At 36.2% G+C, this 26,413-nt stretch overlaps 1 protein-coding gene across 12 annotated transcripts in view; it reads right to left on the reverse strand.

The window, feature by feature from the left end:
- The window catches only part of SOX6 (SRY-box transcription factor 6), a 372,602-nt gene that overhangs the window by 17,193 nt on the left and 328,996 nt on the right, over positions 1–26,413 (reverse strand). For all 12 annotated transcript variants that reach the window (XM_080404703.1, XM_080404708.1, XM_080404705.1 and 9 more), the window contains one exon: positions 14,704–14,812. In XM_080404703.1, coding sequence (XP_080260829.1) covers positions 14,704–14,812 — 109 coding nt within the window. The remainder of the gene's footprint in view (positions 1–14,703; positions 14,813–26,413) is intronic.

The following is a 26,413-nucleotide window of genomic DNA, read 5'->3' on the forward strand; positions in this document are numbered from 1 at the left end:
GATCTCTGGGGGAATATTTGCAAGTTGACCCATAGGCCATCACAAAAGCATCTGCAAAATGAATTTCTGCAAATAACTGAACCAATATAAACTCCATGTTCTTCTAACTGTCTTAGAACTACAGAATTATATTCAGCATCTAAAGCATTACAAGAAAATACTTCTGTTAGCATGTGATTCTACATGGGGAGCCAGAAAGTCTCAGTACCTTTTTAGCTTAGAAATGAGGCACTAAGGATACAAAAAGCACATATGATCAGTGAGCTCTTACAAGTTGAAACACATAAGAACAAGCTTTCAAACTCGTTGTTCTTAGGTACTTCATCCTGTCAATCAGCTATTTAGACAGTATTGTACCCTATATAAACAACTTCAACAGGTTTTACAAAGTACGGATTTTTTGTTCTTCTTGTGATAATTATAGCACTGACATAGGCCAAAGGAGGTGCCTGAAATTTTTAAAGAAAATACATACACAACTGCAAGGAGGTAGGTGTTTTACTTCTTTCTGAAAATATTTTCAGGAAAGTCTAATAAATAATCTAATAAATAATAAACCCAAAATAACAGATAAAATAAATAAGTACTACTAATGCAGAGTGGGAAGAGAGAAGGAAGTTGGTAATTGGCTCTGGCAACTAACGTTTTGTCTGCTAGTTATTGTTCATACAGCAATCGCAGGAGAAGGGTTTGATTTTCAGAATTAAAGAGCTTGGTCAGAATTAAAAATTATTGCAAAATCGCTATAGTTTGGCTGCCCTAATGGCTTAGCTGGCAAAGAGGCCTACACTTTGGTCTAAAGGCTGGGGCTGTCCTCAAAGGGACACTTTCAGCTGCTGAGGGTGTGGACTGCCTCACTTTCTAGATGCTTTGCATTTGTTCAACTTGTCATGACTTTGATGATTTAAAACTGAAAGCAGATTAGAGGAGAATTATCACTTTTTGTGGATATATGGTAGGCAACTCCTCTGTGGAAGCTGAATTCCAGACTAGACTCTAGGGACAATACTGGGTCAAAGAACACAACAGCATGAATCTAAAACTGTTACAGCTTCATTAAAGTAATTTCAAACAATAGTTTTGTTCCAAAAGAGACTGATTGCTCTCTAATGACAGTGCAGGAAAGAAGAACCCCTGTTCTTTTGAAAGAGAAAAGAATCTGATCAACAGGAAAGATAAACATTTCCACATGAATTAAATGTTAAGAAACAGACAGTAACAATTGTTACATTGTTTATCTATTTATTTCTGCCTTTAACTGAGTTTCTCACTTTTTATAAAGACAAGAATTTTAGGACAGGCACCAGGTCTTTGCATGCTCCCTGAAATCTTGGCCACATTCGTGTTAATCCTACTGTCTTTAATGAGATACGGGTTTACCTTCCAATTTTATATGTCATATAGCACAACAAAAACTCAGACTGGGCCTTTACATGTTACCAGAATGCGAACAGTAATAAACGTGATAGAAAGGAGCAAAAAAGGGGTGAGAAAAAGATGAGGAGAGAAAGAGAAAAGAAGTGACAGCAAAAAGAAAGAGATTTTTATCAGGCATTCTGTTATTCCTTAATTACTCTTCACACTATAGCCATTGATTCATGTCTGAAGTGATACATTTTCTTTGATACACATCCCCCCACCCAGATAACAAATCTTTGGCTACTCTGGAGCTACTTTGGCTACTTTGGCTGTGTACCATCTTCCACAGATATATACCAAGATAGGGTATATAGAAATAAAGATAATCTTTTGAGGTTACTAGTGTAAAAGTGACTGGTTAGTAGTAAAATTCCTATTGTCAGTTACTCATTAAGCTGAGATGACATTTTTGTCTACTTTGGAAAAGACTGATTGCGACCTCCAGAATATCTGGCCCTGTCTGTAGGAATACAACCAGCACTGCTAGCAGCTTGCATTGCAGAAACCAGAACCTAATGAACATGCAAACAGGAGTTACTCTTTTACTGCTAGAGATGGGTTACTCATAAACAGGGAAATGCCATAAAAACGGGGAGCATGAAAAACCGGCTTAACAGTTCCCGGTCCTGCTCTTAACCTGTGGACAGACAAATTCAGCCTTCATGAAAGATATAGCAATATTTGAAATCAAGTAGAAAAATGCAAATCTGGAAAGAACAGAATGACAAAAGAAGCTTTGGAAAGTTTAGAATACAATAATAATAATTCAATTATTATTTTTAATTATTAAGTTGAACGTTTGATTTTGGAGAAAGTTACAAAAATTACTCTTTCACTGTAATCTAAGTGACTTGCAGCAGCATTAGTGTAACATTTATCTGTTTTGTCCCTTGCCTGCCTTTTACTTCTTCATCGCTATCCACATTCAGAAGACTTTCTCATTCGTCATTACCAGCAAGAGAGGCAAAATAAAGGGGTATCTCATGAACTATTGTCATTACTGGCATGTCTTGTCATCACTAGGCAAAACTAACACCCATTTGGAAACATAACTAGCTCTGGGACAGGGATGCCTGTAGTCACACAGTGGCACAAATGTTCTGCAGGGAAGTGTCTGTTTGCCAAGCTGTTTTCATTCCAAATGCTAAACAAATATTATTCAGCTGCAATTTGAGGGCTGAACATTTCTTATAGGCTGCCTGTCAGTGAATGAAAAGGGGGGGGAAAGTGAGAAAGACATGAGTGATTCATGAAATACTGGAATATTTAAATGGGCTCTGAAATATTTCACCTGCAAGGGTTCTGAAATGTGCTAAGTAAATACTAAGAGGTGGGAATATACTGTAGCACAGGTTAGCTACATCCATGCAACACTCGGTTATGATAAGGCTTGTATTTTTCCTTTTAAGAGACTCCATTCTCTTTAAAACATCAACAAGAAGAACCAAAAGGGAATTCCCTAAGGTCAGCTCTGAGGAAACATAAACCTCTAATTCAATAACTCCGCTACTGCACTGAAAAAGGCCTTATTATTGCAACATCCATATGGAGTCAATTGGACATTAATGACTAATCAATCCCTCCCCTTTCTATTCTACTTATAGTGTCACAAGCCATGTTTAGATTAGCCCATTTCCTGCTTAGGATTGCTCAAGATGTCTTTTGTTCTTTCAGGGCTGGCCTGATGGAGGCAGCTTAAACAAACACACGACCCAAGTGGTGCAGGAGTTATAAACTGCCATATGTGAATGAACAAAGGGGCCATACTAAAGCCTTTTGTGGTATTTGTTAATGTTTTTCATCTGAGTTTAAAAAGACCTAATGACTTTGTGGTGAGCTGATGCATGTGGCTCGTGGCTTTGCAAAATGAGGGAAATTCTAGCCAGTTATATATCAGCATATATTTTTCGAAGTGCCTTGTTTTCAGTTTTGGTGGCAGTGAGTTTACTTTTTTAGTATATTTGTTTTACATATGCAAGCAAAATTCTTAATCTCAATTAAAACACAGCGCCAGTTTTCACAGTGATCCTCACAATCTGCATGTATGACTTCCCCCATTTGAAAGGCTAGAGCTAAAACAAATAGTGAAATCAAAGCAACTGTTCTCAGCTCTATCAGTGGTAGCAGTTCACTCAGCAGTGTTTAAAGCTGAACTGTTAGTTTGGTCATATTAAATACTGAAACAATCTTTCTAAATAAACTGTTAGCACATCTCCGCTCCACAGCCAGCCATGCCCAAATTTACATTATTTAAATGAATTAAAACTGCTAAGTGCAACTACTTTCTTGATGGCTTACACAAACAGTTTAGATTTGTTGACCACATTTTATGGCAAAATTAACCCTTATAGAAATTTGGTGTGGAGTACAGCTAAAAAAATACAATAGTCTTTTAAATTACATGAAATATTAACTGAGTTAATTAGTGCATAAGGCCTGACTTAAGCCCTCAGTGGCCACTTGTGCTGTAACAACATAAGAGTATGAGAAGTTTCTGTGAAGATCTGTGAAACATCTAGATAAAACCTGGGGTTGAAGAAATAGCCTCTGCTATAAATTTTGGGAGGTATGTAAGGTGTCATAAGATTTTTCAATCATGTGCCACTAGCAGATTTCAAGATTGTTCACAGATAATTAATTAAATGCTAACAACCCCATTCTGACATTGATATTATTGATACAAAAAATCCCAGCCCAAGCGAAATATTACTAATAATTGTTAGGTATCTGACAAGATCTATTGATACTGCAAATTGATTTTGGTTTTGTTTGTTTTTTTTAATAAAAACTGTTGCTCTAATAGCTAAGCAATTATTAATCATATTCAAAGTAAAAACAATACAAAGACGACTGAACTAATCTATTTAACATAGAAATGTTTCCATAAGAGTAACAGTTTTATAGTCGGTGGAGCTGTTACTCCCATAGTTACAAATTTCTCCTGACATGACAGTGTCACCTAGAACATCCAGAAAACATGATACTGATTTAAAACACAGGGATTGATTCTGCAGTCTTCAGTCATCCCTAACAGCTTGGGTTTATTTAAATCCTGCCTGAACAAGGGCCATAGGATATGATCCATTCATATTTCAGTCAATGCTTTCTTTTGTTTTAAGACGGAAAAATGACAGACAAGAATTCACCACACAGAAAAAAGGCAGCCTGACTTCATATTTGATGGCTGCATTGTTCGAGGTGTAGCTGAACACTGTTAATGAACACCTTTGCTTGCTCCTATGTAGCAAACCCAATGAATTTTAAAAGCTTAAGTACAATGTGGTTTATAAAAGGAAACTATGTTTAATGGGAGATTTACAAAACCACCTCCCTCAAATTATGTTATTAATGAAATACAGGATATTTTGCAAAAAGTTTTAATGTGTGTTGGAATCATTGCTTTAGTGGCCCATTTCCTAAGTTCAATTTGCAATTGAATTTGTCACCTTCTAGCATATGCAACATCATTCTTCATATCAATATAACTAATTCCTTCTATTGAATGTTTGCTGTTCTTACTTGTCATATCATATCAGTAATTATATGGCCAGGACCTAGGGCTAGGATATGCATAGGCCATATCTTCTTGCCTTTCACATGGGGTGCTGTTATTGTAATAAATAATAATATAATTAGTAAATAATACATCATGAAGGGAGAGAAGCAAAAGCAGCATGATAACAGGAGCTGTTAAGTTGACAAGTAATAATAAATGTTAGGAAAAACTCTTAAGGCTAATTTTTCAAATGTGCTGCACCTGTGCATTTGGGATTTGTGAGTGAAGCCAGGAAGATGTTTTTACAAACAGGGCAACGGCACGTCCAAATATGTTGCCACATTTACCTAGTTTGGATAAAAAATGGGAGATTTTCCAACAAATAGGGGCTTATGTGAAAATTTACAAATTACTCTTTGTTTTAAATACTGCTCTGCCTGTGAAACTACCCCTGCCAAATTGACAAAATAAGCATTTAATATTTGCAGAAGCTATGAAGACGTACTGCCCACTGCATACATATTTTGGACCACCCGATTCCATGAAATTATATCAAATACAAACTAAGAAAATACTATCCCCTTGCTACTAAGTTCTGCACTAAATGCTTGCTTAGATATTTGGCATAGCTATATGGAAGAAAGGCAGATGCTCTTAAACATTTTTAAATTGCTGAAATACTAGGGCTACTGAAGGAGAAAATAGTGTGCAGCATAGACTTAGAAAAATAGACAGTTGTACAAAGAAGAGCACTTGTCTGAATCTGTATCCATTGCTTGTGCTTAGCCAGAATAAATGATTTTTTTTCCTTGATGTATTCATATTTCTGCTCCACTCCCTGTGCTCAAGGAGGTAAGGAAGAAGGACAAGGTTCCTCCATCCTCCATGCAGTATGATACAATGGTGGCTTTCTCCGTCAGCTGAAAATTCAGTCGTGCCTGGAAATTTTACGCTATTTTAGGCAGCTTCAAGCTCTTTTTGTGATATTGGAGCAATGCAAAAATATGTGCAGAGCTAAGAATCAAGACCACGGGGTGTTTTACATCAGTGGTGGCTGTACATGAGTGTGAAAAAATGTTTTAAACCACTGAACTACTATGTTTAATTTTTCACTCACTCCACTTAAAAATAGCTACACAAACTGACGGATGCTTTCAGTATTTGTGACAATAATTTTCTCATGGGCAAGGATTTTCTGTGTAAAAAATGCAGCCCACAGTTACTTTTTACAGCCTTGTCCTAAATTCCTGAAAATAATGTTTTACTATATAATGGAAATTGTGACAAGCCCTTAACCATAACTGTGCTAATAGGCACCCCTATGTAAAACTCGGGGCATTGTAACAGTGGTTGGTTGTACAGCATCAGAAATTCTAACTAGAAATTTTTTAAATAAAGGTACTATTCTATAAGAATCAATTACTGTAGTGTGGAAACAGCAAACAAGAAAACCTCATATTTAGCAGTAGGAAAAAAATACCTGACAGTTGAAAACCAAAAGGTATCACTTGTGGAGGACATTCAGATTTATTATTCGGAGAGTGAGAAGCACACTATAAATTTAATATTAGTGTCTTGAGAAGAATAAGTTTCAATGCCATGGGAAGATCAGTCCACATACCCCAGCTCAGATCTTTCAGCACTCAAAGTGGGAGTTCTTTCTGTAAAATGTTATGAGGATGCTGGCAACAATAAGATTCATGAAGCGGTTGCCATCAGAGAAGTGATGGGATCGTTCTGAAAGACAGAACAACTTATTCCTATCCCATTTGCAGACATCGAGTTACTCCAGGGCTGAGGCGCTGAATCTCATCCAACACAACTGAAATACTGTGCCCGAGTACTCTATCCCAGATTCCTAATCTGTTATGAGTTATTCTGAAAAATGTAAGCATATCACTCAAGTATCAGGCACAATCAAATAGATTCATGGGTGTTAAAAATGGCAACCACAATTAATGAAAGCTACCTTTTAGCATCTGCTCTAATTAACCAAGACAATAAGTTACTTTATCTTTAAATCATAAAGATACACTTATGGGATTTTTTAAAATCGAAGATCTGTAACAAGAATTCAGGGGAATAAAAATTTCAGTACTTGAACTTACTGCATTCTCTCTGGAAACACTTCTTTGTTTTCAGACAGCTTTCACTGTTTTCTGATTTTCATCTTTCCCCTCTCAACTGCCATAGCAACTATTACAAATATTTATGTGCGACAAATACTGGCATGGAGAGGCATTCTTTCCTCCAGTATTTATGAAGCACTGTCACAAAAGTAGGTGATGCTTTGTCATGCATGTACTACCTGCTGTTTACACCTTTGCATTGGAGGGTGTTAAACAAGTTACCTCAGGTTTGGATTGTGTTGGCAGCCTGCCAAGATTGATCTGCTGCAAATATATGGTTCCCTTTCACCTACCTTTTCAGCTGCTGAAATTCAACCTTTTTTTTGAGTTTAGAAGGAACTGTGTCACCCTTCTGTGTAAGGAATTATTTACTATTGGGCATATATGAGAATGTTGAGGCTTTGAGTATATGGCAGAGGTGCTCCTTTACGAAAGCACTGATCTGGGTTTTTTTTGCAAAACCCAGGCACTTGTCATGATGTCTGCTCTATCACCAGGGAAAGAGAAAATGAACTTCTACAGCTGGACAGAAATTTGGAGCTGGACAAGGTGGCAGTTTTTCCTCACTCTTAGATATCAGCCTTGTGCTCCCTTTGTAGCTCCTTTTCCTCATGTTTCTCCGCACACGTCCAAGAAACTACCTTCTACATTGCAAAGCCTCCCTGTCTTTCCCCAGTCAGCTCATTCTTCTCCTCATTATTCCACATGTACTGCTGCTGCTGCCATTGCAACCACTTATCGTTCACCATGTTCTGGCAATTGGTTAAATCTGTGATGATGCCTATTACTATTTCTTTCTTTGCCATTCAATTTTCCTTGCTTTTGGGCAGGTAGAATCTCTCATTGTACTAAAATATGCCTCACAATGTAGCTAGCCCAAGTCAGGTATTAATGGGAAGTGCTAATGTTATGGACATAAATAGACAGGCTGCAGTTAACTGCTGCGCATATTGAGCAATTCATTGACTTTGTACATTGGTCAGCAAATCTACCATCTGCAGTGCTGCAGAACTGGGTTCTTAAGCTTACTGCTGAATAGAAGTATGTTCGTTTAAAAGCAAAGGTGACCTTGTGCTCCTTCAAGCTTGGGCTCAGGTCCAAAATCAGCTTCAGACCAAAAACTGTGTATATCTGAACTATATTTAATAAGATGAAGCTAGGGTTTACTGCTGGAACCAGCCTACTACCAATGGTTACGCAGCTTGCAGTCCCCAACTTGCTTGCAGTCAGCCTACTTGAAGCATGGTTGAAGATACCATGATCAAACAGATAAGGCTTAAAGCTATATATTCTCAGTGACTTGTTATATAGAAAACCACAATCTTTAAACCAAGGAACATAAAAATTAAAATAAGAGACAGCAGGCAGTGTAAGGGAGAACACAGGCACTAAGTCAATGAATTTAGAGAAGACTGGCTGGCACCAATCCCACGCTGAGGACTCCAAGATACCTTTTAATGACCGAGTCAACATCCAGATTTCATAGCAAAGGTTATCCTTTGAAAGACTTTGAAAAGTAACAGTTTAATGGAAGGATAAATAAATACATAGATACAGATGAAGTGGACAGAGAGATCCCACCACGTTATTTAAAACTGTTTTTATCCAAACCAGCAGGCATGTACCTATCCTCAGAACTATGGTCCGTGCTTAACACACACTGGTAGATTAGTAGTCAAAGGAAGAATCAGCAAGTGCTAAACACGTAGTTTACAGAATCAAGAAAACTACCACATAAGAAATAGAACAAATTAAAACAGCAAAACAGGACTCAGAAGAAAAGGGCTTTGTATGTGCTCTCCCAAAATGGCAAAGTGAGGCCAAATATTTAATTCACAAGCCCCTGATTCTAATATGTCAACATGAATGAACATGGAACTCAATGTTAAGTACTAATACAGCATTTTCATCTGTTTCTTGCTTTATAAAAATGAATTTAGCTTCACAATGCATCTGATTTTTCACTTGGGAAAAGAGGACACAAAGAAGTCATTTCTCTTTTACAAAATCACACAGTGAGGCAGTGGCAAAACAATAACATTCAGATGGTTTTTCCCTGAGCCCAGGATCCAATCAAGCAAACTGTATTTTAACAGATCCAATTCTTTGGCAGGAATGAAGATCAGGTCTTGGTGGAATTTGAATCCCTGACTGTGACTGCTGAAGGAAACCACACTGCAACCTGAACTAAGGTAAAACCAGTAATTGTCAACAGGAACATTAAGTCTATTCTGCAGATTTCTGTCTACTACAAAACAAAATCTTAACATACTTCCTAGAAATTTCCAAAGCATTTGACCACAACCACTAAAACAGAAGGATCCATAAACATAAAGCACATTATACAAGCACAAGAACCATAAACATAGAGCACATTATACTATTCAAAAGAAGCAGCACTATCACCAAAAATGAGCATCTGTGAAAGGAATATCTTTTTTTAGAACGTGAACCAGAAAAACATATTTAGAACATCCAATATCATCAGATAAATAAGAACTAAATATTTTAGGTTCCCTCACCTGGAATTTAAACAGGGTCACCTATGGCTCCTGACTATTCTCCACAATTTGGTCAGCTGACGTATGTCAGTCATTTTCAGAAAGGGGTTTCAGCTATAGCTAGATTCAAAGCTGTCTTGGTGCGTCCATGCCAGTTAGCTGTGTTTCAGTAGTGACAATTGCAAATGTTCAAAATTGTGAAACTGCCTACATAAAGAATGAGGTTTCCTTTAAAATGATGAGGTTTGGAGAAAAAAAAAAAAAAATTCCTTGTTTAATTATATAACTGGCTGTTGTTTATCAATTTGCATTCCAGTCACCAAACATGTATGAGGCTCCAAATCATGTTTTTGAATTTTGCTAGCTACAAATGTATTATAAATTTTAACATGACAACTGGAATTTCCAGGTAATGATATAAGTCTAATAGCTATGGATTATTCATCAATGGTGTCACAGTCAGTGGCAATGTTTTGAATACAATCTGAGCATGTTTTTTAATATAGTTAGCCCAGTCCTGCTGGTAGCTAAGGAAGTAATAGAGAGGTTTATATCATATATATAATATAAAACTCTTGCTGATGATTTTCAGGCCTCCTTTCAGATGACAGTTAGGTCATTATGAGTAACACAAACTTCAAATACGACTTCATAAGCCAGGTCATCTCTGAAAGTGCACCTTGTTACCATTAATCTTAAAAAACATTTCTTTTTTAAGGGGCACTGGACAGGGACAACAAGTTAAGTCTTAAAAGTCATCCTACAGTATCCTTGCATATTTATCTTGTAATTGCATCGAGCTAAATTTAAAGAATTTCAAGACTTGTCTTATAATTCATGATTCAAAAAAAAATAATACATGTAGCTTCGGCTTTTGATCAATAAGCCAGTACCACAAGCACTCCTAAAATTAAAGGAAAACATGACTCTGGTCCTGTCAAACTCAGATCACTGCCATATGTTATAGAAAAGATATTAGGAATAGAGAAAAATCATTGCTAGATACTATTACAAAGGCATTCCATAGAACACAGAAGTCTGCTGATATTTCTTATAACAAATTACTTGAACCTTAAAGTGTGTCAAAGCTATGGGAACCAGGGGCGCTTACCAGATTTGTTCTGTATCAGCTGCCTGTTGGGATGAGACAGACATGTCCAATGTCTCCGCACACTTTAGCTTCCTGTGCAAACACAGGTGGGCACTAGGCAGGGAGTGGAACTGCACTTCCATAGTCCCCTTGGTCTAGATCAGTTGGGGGATCAAGCCCGAACTGCACTTCCCCCATTTATGGCCAGTAGTGGGACTAAATTTGGAGTTCTTGGCTCAGGAATAAATGTGTTACACTACTCTCCCCGCTCCCCATCCCCCCCTCCCCACCAAAAAGCCAGCTACAAATAGTCAATATACCTTTTGCAAATAACTCTGAAATTCTAAAATTCTAGTGACGGAAGTAAAACCATCTGACAGATCTAACAGCCACACACTCACTCTGTCACGACTGCACTTGGACCTCAGAGATATGGATGTATTTCTGATGAAAGATGAGGGTAAAAAGCTGACCACCATTACATTACTTCAGAAATCTTTATTTTCTATATGACTGCATTATTTGTGTAAAAGCACACAACAAAACACATAAATATTATCTAGAGATGTCTACAGCAACATGCACTCAAATGGTATCTAAAAAAAGATTAAAAGTAAGTAACAATGACAAAACAGAAAGGAAGGTGTGAAACACACTAAGTCTTTGAAGAAAATGGCTATGGCTATTAGGAACCTTGGACATTTGGTTATGATTGTGACCTTGGCAACACACTAAAATGCAGCAAGGCTCTCTTCTTAAGAGGAGGCCAAAGAGCAACAAAGCTGGTGAAGGGTCTAGAAAACAAGTCCTATGAGGAGCAGCTGAGGGAACTAGGGGTGTTTAGCCTGGAGAAAAGGAGGCTCGGGAAGACCTGATCACTCTCTACAGCTACCTGAAAGGAGATTGTAGCAAGGTGGATGTCAGCCTCCTCTAAACAAGCAGCAATCAATAGGACAAGAGGGAACGACCTCAAGTTGTGTTGGGGTAAGGTTTGTTTGGATATTAGGATATCACCTAAAGCATCGGAATGTCAAGCATTGAAACAGGCTGACCAGGGAAGTGGTTGAGTCACCATCCCTAGAGGTATTTAAAAGACATGTAGACAAGGCGCTTAGGGACATGGTTTAGTAGTGGACTTGGCAGTGTTAGGTTAATGGTTGACCTTGATGATCTTCAGGCTTTTTTCCAACCTAAACAATTCTATGATTCTAAAGAATAAGTCATCAAGTTTCTTAGTAACCCAGTCCTGAAAAAGACATGTACAGAAGCACAAAATAATAGCAACACATATAAAAACTCTGTGACATGGCAAACCTAGAAAGATCTGTAATAGTATGACAATTAGAAGCATTAATATCCCTGAAGAACAGTCTGTAGCATTGACATTACATCAGAGGCCAGAGTTTAACTGCTATTTCAGAAGCACAGTTTTCAATAGACCTCCACTCAAAATGATGCCATGCTAGAAGTGTCATGTCTTAGCTAGCTTGCCAAAGACAAGGGGCAAAACTTGGGTGGTATTTTGAATGTATTTTAATTTGTATCCAGCTAATATCTAAATTCACCTTGTCTACAACTCAAAGGACAAATAAGCAGCTCAGTTTTGAACTCCTGCCAACATTTTTTTTCAGATCAGCAGAGGTATTCATCCAGCACCTTTTTTCCAGAGACATCTCTTGGCTGCTAAGCAAAGTCTGGAAATCTGAATCCATTCATGAACTCAGATTTCTCATGTGGCAACACACTGTGCCTCAAACTGCTCCACTAGCTCTAGAAAGACATGTACACTGTCCTTAAACTGGCACACATCACTGAAGCTTGGGTTACACATTTCAAAGCTTCATTCTGTGCTATCCAGTAACAGGGGGGGCTGTCAGTACCACGAGGTGTATCAAGATACTAAATTAAGGACACTAGAAAGAGAAAGGATGAACAGAAAGAAATGAGCTAAACCAAGAAAGTCATCAGGGACTTGATGTCATATGAACCAGTAATTGTGTATCTGTAAGTATTCTGTTGCAACTTTTTATCTCAACTGAGGAAAAAAAATACCCTTCAACATATGGAAATATGAGAAGTTGCTGTAGGTTGGAAATTCCTTTACAAAGCAGTTCATAAATAACTGATTAGTCAATAAGTACTCTTGAAAGTCCATGTATCTCCTAAGTCCTTTCATCTAGAAAAAAAATCATTGCGAAACACCTGTCTGAAAGTTATTTTTTACCTAACTTCTGTTCATTATTTTTCTGTCTAAAGACAATACAACAGTGGCTAATCATAGCCAATACACGATGAAGAAATTAAACTCATAAATGATAGCTACCCAAAAAAGAAAATCTGGAAAATATTTGTTTTGTAAGGAACTATTAAAAAATGTGTGTATATATATATGGAAAATCTGAAATGTCTCATTGAGGGCTAGTCTCCTTCTGAATATTATTTGTAGTAAATGGCTGATGAACTTCAGTCAACATTTTATCTTACTGTTATGGAGACCTGAAATCTTGACTATGTCAAAATACTTTAAAAAAAATAAATAAGCAAAAAATATATCAGTGTGCGCTCCTGCTACATATGTCAGTTCCAAGTTATAAGCTAATCATGATATTAAGCCAATAAGTAGGAATATTTTGCTGAATTAAATTTGAGTTAACTGTTCCTCTGTATGGATGAGTCAGTACAGGAATGTCTTGGAACTGAACTTGCAGCTTCTCCATTGCACACAAGTCCTTGCCCAAAATACTTTTAAATTCAGCTTTTTTCATTTGCCTAGAGACTGATTAAAGATAATGTATGTTGGTTGGCGAGCAAGGAGAATCAGGGCTCTAAGATGTTTTTTCACAGGCTTATCTTGTACTACCTATGCAGTAAATAAAAGATAAAATTTGCATGTGCTGTTGTCAGACTTCAAAATGAAGGGACAATTTTTGAGACCTTACCTGGACCATTTATTTCTGGATCACAGAGAGACAGAACAGAAAATGTGTTTATAGGAATATTTCTCTGTACAGAAAATATCAATGCCTTTTTGTTAGAAAAATTCTGTCACAGTATTTCAAGAATCATTTGAAAATAACCCTATGTGTTAAACCAAGTTTATTGGTCCTGTCCTTTTTATTTTATTTTTTTTATTTTTTTTTAAAAAGGAAGCAAGCGAATTTTTTGAACCTGTCAGATGTTTGGATATTAATGGGAAAATTAAGAGATATTTTAATCTTTTCTTAAGAACAGTGGCATAACTAGAACTTGTCAGGTTAAAAAAAAGCAAAATGGTTCTCAAATAGAAGTAAATTGAGGGGGCAAAAAGTTGCATAATATTCTATCTGAATAGTACATTAATCTTACTACCATGACTGGTAGGGTTCTTATCTATCTACGTGTTCTCTTCTAGTGTATCATAGGATAGAGAGGATACTGGTGGCATCCGCTTCCAGAGCATACATGGTAACCCTGCTAGAGGCTAAACTCAATCTTGATGCACACCGATTTCAACCTATGGCTTGACACTGTATGCCTGATACAGAGAACTCTCACTGAAATGAGTACAAATGCACCGAAGGTTCATATCAGGCATTTTCATATAGAAAATGTGAAATATTTTCACATTATCATTTGACAGCTGCCTGTCAATAAAATTGTGCTTGCTATATCTTGAATAGTTAGTGAGTGCACTGATGGGTAGACTCCTTACAGAGCCCTAACTTCAAAACTGCTAAATCCTTAAAAACTGGTGAAAAAAATATTATATATTGCCTTACAGAGATAGTTTTCTCAATGTTTCTTACACTTCTAATAATAGCATAAATGTAAATATTTAATTGACAGCTTCTGGGGGGGGGGGCGGGGGGGGAAACCCAGTTGTGTTGCAGAAGGGCTTAGAGGGCTACAGTCCTTTTCGTATATCCACTCTTTTCTATGGACTTACTACAATCTCTCAAACCCACACAGAAATCATTCAGGCGTTACCCTGGGATGTAAGCTGGACAGTACTTATGACACTGGCAGCATTTCAGCCATACCATTCTGTGATGCGGTGGTCAATAACCCGTAGTCAAAATTGCAACTCACCTTCTGCATCTTCTGGCCTTGTAAGATCGATGACACCAGGGCCCAGTTTTCCATCTTCATTGGGTTTCCCTGTTAACTGTGGGCCTAAATTATCAAACCTTGTTCTTTCCTGGAAAAGAACAGAAGTAGTCTTAATGGTCCATAGGTTAGCTCTCGTTATATGCCTGTGCATATGTTTATGCACTGATACATGCATTATTTTCTCAATCAGAACAAATAATGAGTGCATTTAATTACAATTTTAACCCAGCAACATTTTTTTACAGATTTTGAATGTTTGCATTTATGAAAATCAGTTTAAAATGTGAAATATATACAGAAACTTTGAGATTATTTTGATCTGCACTGCCATAATGCATAAATGACTGTACATGCAAATACAAAACACTCTTGGCAGCAAACAGTGTTGATTGATGCTGCTCACTTTGCCTTTCCATTTATTTTCTAACTTAAACTGGAAAAGACAATCAACATTTGGGAGACATGAAAATTCAGAAGCTGAAAGAAGAGTCTGTATTAAAACATCCTCCTAATTTAGTGGAAAAAGCACTTTTTGCCCCACTATGATATTCAAGTTTGCATTCATACCTCTGAGAAAACACAAGTCTGAATTTTATGCAAGCAGATTTCAAAGACAAGTATTTGAAAGAAGGAATAATAGATGACAGAACTGATATTATTATTTTGTCTAGGAATTTAAATTGTATCTCGGTGGAAAGGGAACCTAAGGAGATTAAAACAAAACAAAACAAAATAAAAAAAAATAAAAAAAAAAAAAGGAGAAAAGCATGCATACTCCTAGAAAACCAGAAAGCAACCAAAAAGCGTTTGAGAGCTGAAGACCTCCGTAGGAAACCTGGAACTAGAAAGTGGAAACTGAAAGGTATTTTTTGTGTTAAGCCAGTTCCTCAATCAACTACTGGACAAGGCTACTACAAACGACAGTGTAATATTGTCTCACAATAGTAGTCTCTGTAGCGCTGCATATCAGTAGCAAAGTGTTCAATGGTTATCATTAATTCAACGTTCTCATTTGAAGGAACATAGCATGTTTTCCCTCTTGCCTTGTTGTTACCTCTTCAGACTAAACTTGGCATTATGTTGTACTTGTGAATGAATGAAACCTTGTTGTTCATTACTATGAAACAATATTAAATGTCATGTCAGCTTGAATTTACAGACATGCAATACCAGCTTTCAGCCCTACGAACAGTTTCTCCATGTTATACCTAATGCATTATGCAGAAGTAGAGTGCTGATTGCTGTTCAGTCTATTGTTCAATGACCTAGTTCTGTGCTGTGCGTACTAGACATAAGAAGAAAACTTTAGAAGTTTCTCTCCTGCAAGATGGTTAGAAACTTGGAAACGTTCTATAAGGACAAAACATATCTGATGGCCTTGACTCCTCATTTGCTGCACCTCCAAATACTTCTGCTTTGCAACGTGATTATTTTTCAGTTATCTTGTAATAAATAATAAATTCAATTATCTATGTAATAAATAAGTAATAAAACCCCACCAGGCCAACAATGGAGGAATTATTTTGATTCCTTCAGCCATGGATTTGTTTTTAATTATTTTCTGTTTAATTTGCAGAGGAAGACAAGAAAGCAGAATCTGACACTGGATTTGTCACAACATGCAGCTGAGGCATTCCAGGTACTAACTGCATTTCTGTAAGTTCCTCAGAATCTTCCAATTGTTCAACAAAAACTCCGCATTCTATATTTGGTTATCTTATTTTCTTCTGCAAAAACTGTGGTTGATTAAGGAGCTTACATATACAAAAGAACTCATGAGAAAAGAATTTCAAATGAAATGTGACTGCAGAAAGGCACTGCAATACTAGAGGACCAATATTTTACTGAAAGATATTGTGCAATGTAACAATTCACCTGAATCATCAGGATCGGATTTGTTTTACTGGTAGACAGAATAAAAAAAATTTTTGTCAAGGATTCTGCGTTCCACTGCAAAGGGCTGATTTGCAATTGAAATAAAAACAAAGAGCAGTACTAAGAAAACAGCTTTTGGCACACATATTGTCTCTTCCAAAATATTTGCGCTAAAAGCTTTTTCTTAAGGATGTTAATACAGCACCTGCAGTATTCTTGGAAGAACAGCCTGGAAGTGTGTTTCGGAAGAAAGAGAAATACCTTTCTGCTATAAAAATCAACAGACTCTGCTACATATCAATATGCACATTTGGAATATATTTCTAGTCATTCATTCTCTTTGATTTTACCAGAAAATATTCTGTTGAAAAAAAAAAAAAAAAAAAGGAGAAAAAAAAAAAAAGAGAGAAAGTTTCTGAAAGAATATCAATATTTTGACATGGAAGGAGAGAAGGGAAAATTACATGATAACATTCATGAACAGTAAAATGAAAGCACTTATACCATAAGAATACCTGCTCTTGTCAAACAAAGGAGATGTATTTATAGTTATTTCTTAACCCCCTCCTTCTAATTCATAAAAAGCTGTAACTAGGCTAGCAATATTTAAGTCTTTGAAATGCCTTTTAAAGTAATTCCTTTACTTGCTTTTTTACTGAAAATGATCTTCATAGTGATTGCAATTTTTTTTTCAATATTTGCATTGGGTTTAGACAAATTCAGAGAACTGTAACAAGTAGAAAAATGTTCCTCAATACTAATAATTATTTTATCCAGTAGATGCCTTTTCAGTTCCATGAAATACAACAAATTCATATAAAATCTATTAGTAGAGAAAAAACTTGTCCCATTAGGGTCCAATCCTTTTTTATGGGATTTGTCTTTGCTCCCATCTTGAATTCATCCTAAAGAGAATAGTTACTTGTGCTAAAAATCCTTTAAAAGTATACCTTTTTCCTAGTATGAGCAAAGACTGAGAGGAAGATTGATTTTGTACATAATATTCCTATATGAACAAAAAAAGACATACCTTCATTAAAAGTAAATTGCTATACATAGCTGCACTAACAAACGTGTTACCTACACATGGATTGTGTTTGCTCACATGTACATTGACTACTGGAAATATTGCTGCTTCCCTAACCTACATTAATAGAAAAATTTGGTTATTTTACAATAGAGCGCACTGCTATGGACAGTGGAGGTGTTTTGTTACCTGTGAAAAAGCACTTTGGGCCTCTAATTTGAACTGATTTTTTGTACTGGCTATGGACCTTATACTGTACAGTCACATAAAGTTTTCCAAATTATATTTCAGAAAAAAGGTTTAGGACACAACACTGACAACCCTTTCTCATTACTAGATCAACACAGAAAATTGGAGATTGCACTAGAAAACTGAAAGAGCTTCCCAGCACAGTTCAGATCCTTTGTGCTTCTTTATATGTTGAACATGCAGTAAAAATAATTACTTCTTTAAATTGAGAAAAAGAAGAGAAAAAAGATTCTTCTTAGCAGCCAAATCTTAATTTTCCATTCTATGATATGATTAGGCACTTATTTATGTGTTGTCAGTCACAAACATGGAGAAAACGTAAAAGTTATTGAAAAAATTAAACTCTGCTCAACTGTCTTGCAGGACTGTTGGTTCTCTAAGTGCTTTGAAATTATGATGTATGAAGTAGATGTTGCATATTAAATAAAGATATTTAAATTATAAAGCCCCCGTTAGTGAGAGCTGATGAATGTTAAATGTTATGAGCCACGAGGCTGTGGCATCCATCATATTCACATATTATCACAGTCAGTGATGGAGCAGCCCCAGTGATGACAGATCGACTGTTAGATAGCTATCCCTTTTTTCCAGAGTCGCCAAGCAAGCCTTTCAACCCCTTTGGCATTATTTTTAGTTTTGAATTAAATTAGCAACTTTTCTGTCACGTTCTGGCAGAAAGTATTAATTCTTTCTTCACGTGTGGAAGGTAAAAGAGTGATTTAGTGAAGCGAGGAGTAAAGGAAAAGGAAGCAGTAGCCCTTACCTCTGAAAAGGCTGCAAACTTCAAATGACTAGAAACAAATATAAAATTGTGATCTTGTGAAAGAACAGCAATGAAACAGTAAGCACACAATAATGGCTTTTCTCTGCACTTAGATAAAAGCTGAATTTTTGATGTGCACAGTATATTTTCATAAAATTTTATATACTATGTTTTATACACTTATTGGCTATTCCATAATAATGTGTGTGCTAACAGTAAAATTGCTCTTAAATTTATGTGTGTTATTTATATGTTCCCACGTAACAATGCTTTTTGTTGTAAAAAATATTCTGTTTATTAATGCAACTTTACAACCACTGCATCCAAGATCCGTGGTAAATTAATGACATTTTTATTATTTTATAGTGTCATTAAATTTTTACTGATCACTCCATCAAACAGAAGCAATAAAGGCCATAATGCAAACTGGGACACTTAGATCAGGGGAGCAGGAAGGCATTCCATATAGTCTGAAGTAAACGGCTTGCTATAAATGATATTTATACCATCTTTAAGGATGTGAGAATACTTGGACAAGTTTGGCAAAACTGTTTCTGTAGTACCGTGGATTGTGTACTTAAATAACAGTTTACTTGCCAGCAAGACAATTTTTTTTTCAAACCATATGCGAGAAGATGACTGATTGCATCCATCTCTTGAAAAATAATATACGAAATGTAATAATACACTGGGCACCCCTCCCTTCTGGATTACCAAGACTGATCCGACTATACCCATGCCTCAAATTATTTCAACATGTTTGCTTTTTCCACATCTGAAATGTATGCTTAGTCTGAAATGGAAAATGGCATGCATGCTGATCGTTGTGTAAAAGATTTAAAATATATATATTTTTTGCAAACAAATACTTTTTATTTAAGTAGACATGTTTGGACAATGATGTAATACCCTTTATTTCCATAGTCTAGCATGGAAGCAGTTACCAACACTAATTTAAAGAGCCAGTCTCTAGAAACTGAATTAATACAGGTCATTCACAGAAGCCCCAGAGCGTGTGACTGAAGGGGTATTATTTCTTCTGAGGACAATATTTTAGTTAGGATGACTACAAATAATCATCACATGTTGTCTTTACGTATAAAAAGTATGTCAATTGAATTATTCCATACTAAATGTTCTAGTAGCTTGTTTGTTAACTGTGACCTATTCCCTTCATGTACTATGGACGGTAAACAACAGGCAAACAACTTATTATATTCGAAACGTAAGAAGGACATTTTCAGCAGAACAAAGAGAAAATGGTTCCCAGTTTGAATAAAAAGGAATCACAAAACCTCCCCCTGACCCCCGCAAAGCTGAGATACAAATGTCCCATGTTTTTCACCTTCTTCCTACTTTTTTAAGGGCTAGGTCTGAAAAGTTAAATTACCTTCCACTTAGAATCTTTTGCAACATCTTGGCACAGCAGGGATAATTACAAATTGACTTTCAGCCTTATCTCTGGATATTTTAGTTATTATGGGTGGGAAGTTTAAACATTAACTTTATTACAACAGTGTCAATCATCCTACTGGTGTGCAGGCATGCAACTGCTGGAATTCTTTGGATGGCAAAGTAGATAAACACAATAGTTGAATTATTGTTACAATTAGAAGCAAGGCCTTTGGTTCTGCAAACCTGTGGTGAATATCTAGAACTTGTTTTCAACGTCATAGCAGCAGGAGTTGCTCTAAGAAACCAGAGAAATTACCAAAGCAGGCAAACTTATTGTAGGAGTGCTGATATTTTAAGATACTACAAGATACACAATACATCTTTCCGAACCACTGATTTACAGGTTGCATGAATGAAGGATATTCTGAGTTCTATGATGTTGATACAACCTGACCTTACTTTATTTTTCATGTAAAGTGAAATACCTGAATTCAAAGATCTCAGGAACCAAGAGGGACAGTTAGCAAATTTTCATCCTGACATACTGCTGTTTTCAGTTTTTGCAGGCCCCTGTGTTCTTCAGAAACTGTTCCAGTACTATCTTTGTGTGCTGAACATACAGCGTGGACTAGCATCCCTGCCACAGACTCCAGATTTGTGTTGCATGGCAGTGCCTCAAAGCAAATAGCTTGCTTGAAAAGATGCGGGGAGAGAGAAACCACTGGGTCCCCTTTTATATGTATTCTTCCATCTTAAAGCATAACTGAAAAGTAAGAGGTTAAAAGCAGATAACAGAATTTAGACTAAAATTTCTTTGCCTGACTGGCAAGCCTCAGCTGGCTGCCACGTGACAATGTGACATATGCAAGACCATCACAAACGGAAAATACTCCAGAGCTGTTCAGTAACAGAATTTCATAGTGATTGTAATGATATGGGCTTTCTTCTTTTAAGACCCAGGTTCTGGTGTCAAAATAGAGAATTGCAATTTCACCAAAATTTAAAGTGTCTAGAATACAGTTTGAAACTGGAGTGCTGAAGGCAAAAAATTTCAGCAGATAAGTAAATGCAAACCTGAACAGCCTACATGTAAACACTCTCTTTAGCTAATTATTTTGGAAGCCTCATTTTAAGGATCAGAATTCCTAGAGCCTCTGGTTAGTGTGAACCTTAGCCATTCTGAAGCTCTGAACACAAATGAGAAGGATTTAGATGAATTCCCTGATTATTGGGAGCATTCAGCACATACTAAGAAGTTAATAGACCTCAGTGCATTGAAGCATGCCTTTAAAAATAAGTGCATGAATTTAAAAATATTTTTAAAAGAAAAAAAAAAAAAGACAGAAAATGTTTCCACCTAAGTAGGATATTATCCTCTCCTACCATGAAGTATTGACATACCTGGCATACCCATAACTATTGCCACACTTGCAGGCACTCCTAAGCTATGGATCTGTCCTGGTTAGATTACTTTCAACAGGATTACTGCACTTACTGAGCCCCTTTAACCAAATGCTTTATGTCTTTGTTCATATGGTTTTAATATGGTTTTAACCAATTGCAAGGTTATTTATAAGTTTGCAACTCCCCAGTAGTTAGAGTTATGAAGCGTTCAGACTTAAGCATATCCAGTTGTGTGGTAACCCAACTACTGCTTTCATGCGGTTTCCAACTTTTTATTCATGCACAAAGGCATGATGCATGGCAGTATCTGAGAATTTTCTGATTAACTCTTTGTTTCAGCAGCAAAATCATACAGCAGCCTACAGTAAAGTTACACATCAACTGAAAGGTAAAGATTAAAAAAAAATGTTAAAAAAATCCCACCAATTGTGAGATTCTACCTTAGACTGATGAGAAGTCATGAGTCCTTGCAAAACAAAGGGACAATCAATTAAATTAACAGCTGGTAAATTTAAAGCAAACAAAAGTACTTACTACTTCACACTCTGCGTAATATGGCTGCAGAATTCACTAGAGGTCAGAAAGAGTCTAAAGCTTGGGCTGCCACTTGTTTTTAAATGAGCTGGATAATTTTATGACTGTTAATAACATTTGTAGTAACACATGCTAAGATAATCAAATCTCATGTTCCAGAGTGTAAGCTGTTCAACTGCTGGGGTCAAAGAGAAATTCCCTCGTTCTTTCTGCTGCTCCCTTCCCTCCTGACCAACATCCACAAATGATTAACTGGGAGCCTTCTAGGGAGAGAAGTTAATTTTCTTTTATAACATCAGGTATCACTCACTGGATTTAAGGGAGACTGGTAAATGGTATAGACCAAATCTATTTATCTTGTAATTAGAAACAATCTGAATGCAACCATTGATTTTTTTTTTCTTTTAACTAAACACATACATGTGTGTTTTTCAGAGATAGAAAAAAATAAACACAATTTACAATTGACATACACTTCTAGGAAATAGAAGAACCGTTTTTTGGGTTTTTTCTCTGTGCTGTAAAGTGAGTAACAGAAGCAATTTGATAGCTACATTTGGACCTTAAGAACAGCATGCAAATTTTTAACATTAGAGTTATGAGAATAATAAATATTATAGAGGAATAATAATATATATTTTGCTGTATTTCAGTTTAATGTTGCAAATGGTTGGACCTTGTCAGTTATGGCCTATTTTCACCAAGTATTTAAAAATGGAGACATTGAAATGCCATAAAAGTGTACAGAAATACTTTTACCAAATTTAGACAATGCCATGATTCTGTACGTATATCTTCATGCTTCTCCAATCTTTTCTGTTTGTTACTGAATTTTATTAAAAGTATTTTCATGCATTAGAATCAGAACAGAATTTTGAAGATCAGAGATCCGGTTACTAGCCTCAAAACTGTGAATCTCCTTTTGTCTCAGTCATCTAGTAATATATTCCAGGCTGAAAACACAGCTTTAGCAAGAAGCCACAGCAGTATAACAACCAGAAAAACTATTCTAGGTTCTGCACAACAATTTTTTTGGAATGGAAAAAAAACAGGCAGAAAAGAAGTCACCAATTTCAATTTCATTGTGGTGTTCTGCTAACCTCAACAGCACAAAGCAAATTCAGCTGCCCTCCACACAAAGTTGGGAAAAGAGAGGTCTTTAAAAAATCCAGAACACACACACACACACAGACATACACATACAGCACTGGTCAAACATCTTGAGGAGCAATATGATGTTCTTTTATGAACGATATGGAAATGTAAGTGCATGAAGACAGACACATATATATGTTTGATTTTAAACCTATGAATGTGAAAAGAAAGATAGATGTTGTTCTCATAGATACTTTCATTCCATCATTTCACAGCTGTGCCTTCTGATAGGGACATGTCAGCTATTGTGACATGATCAAACAATACTGGAAGAGCTGTAATAAAAATGGACCACATGATGCAATAATCATTTATCAAATAGCAATAAATGTACTTTTTCTACTCTATATGTGGGTGGTACTTATAAAGATTTAAAAGCAAATATTTCAAATATTCTATTTGCAAGTACTTTTACAATTAAAGAACTAAACTTCAGGGAAAATCTGAATCAGAGTTTTGTGCATTCTATTACGGCAATCTTTAAACATGTATAGTGTTGTATATTATAAGTGTAGATTCCAGTAGCTCCATTAGAATAAATTCTCCAGGGCTTTGGAAGTACAAATATCTAACCCAGATACTCTGAAGGAGTCACTGGGGGTACCTACCCCTTTTGTTTATCTCTATAAGCAATGCAGGCCTCTAGACATGGCTGTTCCATCCCATTTTCAGGAAGACACCTGAAGTAGTTTAAATTGGTGATGCAAAAGGCACTTGGGCTTAAATGTTCATATTCATATTTAGAATTAGAAATGCAATCAAGGCAGTTAACAAAATCCCACCAAATGCTACTGTTTTCAAGTCTATGCCTTGCCTTGTGCTGGATGTAATATATAATTGCATAACATGCATATATAAAGTAGGATTTTTCTGGATTTATCAAGATGATTTTTTTTTTATATTGTAGCATTTTAAGTATAATTTTTCAAGGCTGCATTTTGTGATAGTTGCTTATATATTACTCTGTTTATACTCGGGCTTTTTTTGTTATATTCAGAGAGAAAAGAAACATATCACTATGGAATAAGGATGGGTGACAATGGAACAATGATAACAACATCATTATGCAGTGTTTTGCCACTTGTACCCCCATCACTGCCATGTTTTTCTCTGATTATTTCAGCCTCAGGAAAATGCACTGCTTACTGTTTATGTCAGGAAGGCAAGATTACTGTTTGCATGATTACAATATCAAGTGTGATGTACATAATGCCTGTGATAATATAGATGTACCCCGCAACTAGCTTCTGTATTTAATCTTCATTCAACGGGAAAAAAAACAAACCAAAGCAAAGCAAACCAGTGAGCTGCAAATTCTTGCAGCCTCTTACAGGCCTTAATCTTGTCAGGTGCTGAGTACTTTCACTCCAGTCCAACAGAGACCTCAAGGACAAGGACACTACTTAACTCCAGGGGAATACTTGTGCGCTTACATTAAGAATGGATTAATATACTTCACTGAATCAGGGCCAAAGCATATAGTTCTCATATGTTTACACTGAATCTGAGAATAAAAATCAGACAACTACTTTTCAGGCTGAAAAATATGCTTTCTCCTTATTGATTGCTCCTTTTTCTCTTTGAGACAGGTAGGTTGAAGGTATGAAAAAGAATTATTCTTGTTTAGGAATAAAACAATAGAAAGTCAAGTACATAGTCCTGTAATGATTTATGCAAGTGGACAAGACCTTGCATTAACCATGTCCTAGCTGAAGGCAAAGGAACAAATGCCTAACAGTAAAACTGCTATATTTACTTCCTTATCTTTCCAATACAATCAGAACTAAGTTGCTCATAATTTATGTTTTTAAAATCTGTACTCGAGGAAAAAGCAGCCCAAACTGGATTTATGAACACTATAAATTCATCAAAACAAACAAACAAAAGCAACTGATGAAGTAGGATAAAGGTTCTATGTGCTACATCCAACATGCAAATGCAGGCACATATGTATTTCCTGGAAACTGGGAGAGATTTACATCTCTCAGAAGGAGTAACTCTTCCATGCAGGAAGTATGAATCAAAATAATGCAAGAGAGAAAGAGTACTTTAAAAGAGTAACTGAAGGCTATGCATTTTTTTTCATGCAGAATCCAAGAACCCTTACACCTGAAACCATCTTAAATGCAAAATGAATACCTACAGGCTGAAGAAATTATGTGGGTTTACTGCTGCAATATACAAAGACAAAACTACTAGTCATCTATAGCTAATGCTACTGGCAAAAATCCACTCTCTAGCTTTTCATTTAAAGTAGAATGACTTTAAAAACATTGTTTTTATCATGAAAAGCTTGTTTCAAATTTCCCACATAAGATATCCATTAAAGTACTCTTCAGCTCAATGCAACAATGACAGTTTAGAAAATGCTTTTATACCTTAACAACCAATCTTGAATGGGAGTTTCAGAAGTAGTGTTTTCACCCACAGAGCATATTAGCCACTTATGTCCCACTTAAGACCTATTTTTGACCTCATTTTCAGCAGTAGCATAGACTGGGTCCTAATACATCTCTCTGCATTTAAAATTAACTTTTTCTGTCCTTTCCGCTATCCTCATCCATCCACCCCAGACGACATATACGGAAAAGTTCATGCAATTCATTGAAGGAACATTCCAGCTCCTGATTCCAGTGGAAGATTTTTGCTGCTCTGTGGACAAATAAAATCTGTGAGTAAGAGGGAATTTCCTGTCTCATACCTTCCTTGCTCCTTTGTATCCCTGTACACTTTATAACTGTGGCTGTATTTTCTAGCTGTATCTTACAGGAAACGGAATAATAATGTCCTGGGGAAGCAATCAGTATTTTGGAGCTTTTTACTACTATATATGTAGACAACCATAATACCTACCACTGCGCATTAGCAGTGCCCAAACCATTTTGAGAAGGAGGTTGGTAACAGTATCTTCAGGCACAGAGAAGGGAAATTATTATCTTACAGTTACCCAGAAAGTCAATGATTAAGCTGAGAACTGAACCCAGGACTCCTGAACATTAGGCCAGTCCACTGGCTGTTATGCCACACTGCCTCTGCCGTAAATCTGTTTGATGGATTTTTCAGTCATGGAACATTAAAGGCTCTGCTCTTTTCTAATGAATATGTTTAAAGAAAACAGTACAAACAAAAGCAAATGTAACACTTAAATTATCTGAGACCTACTGCTTTGATGTTAGACTTGGATAAAGGATATCCTACTGGAGACCTATGTACACTTATACAGACTGAAAAATATTTTAGCCAGTACCACTAGCTGGCATACTGGTATCTATTTATGTCTGAAAAGG

Source organism: Falco punctatus (genome assembly GCF_963210335.1).
Source record: "Falco punctatus genome assembly, chromosome: 10".
NCBI lineage: Eukaryota > Metazoa > Chordata > Aves > Falconiformes > Falconidae > Falco > Falco punctatus.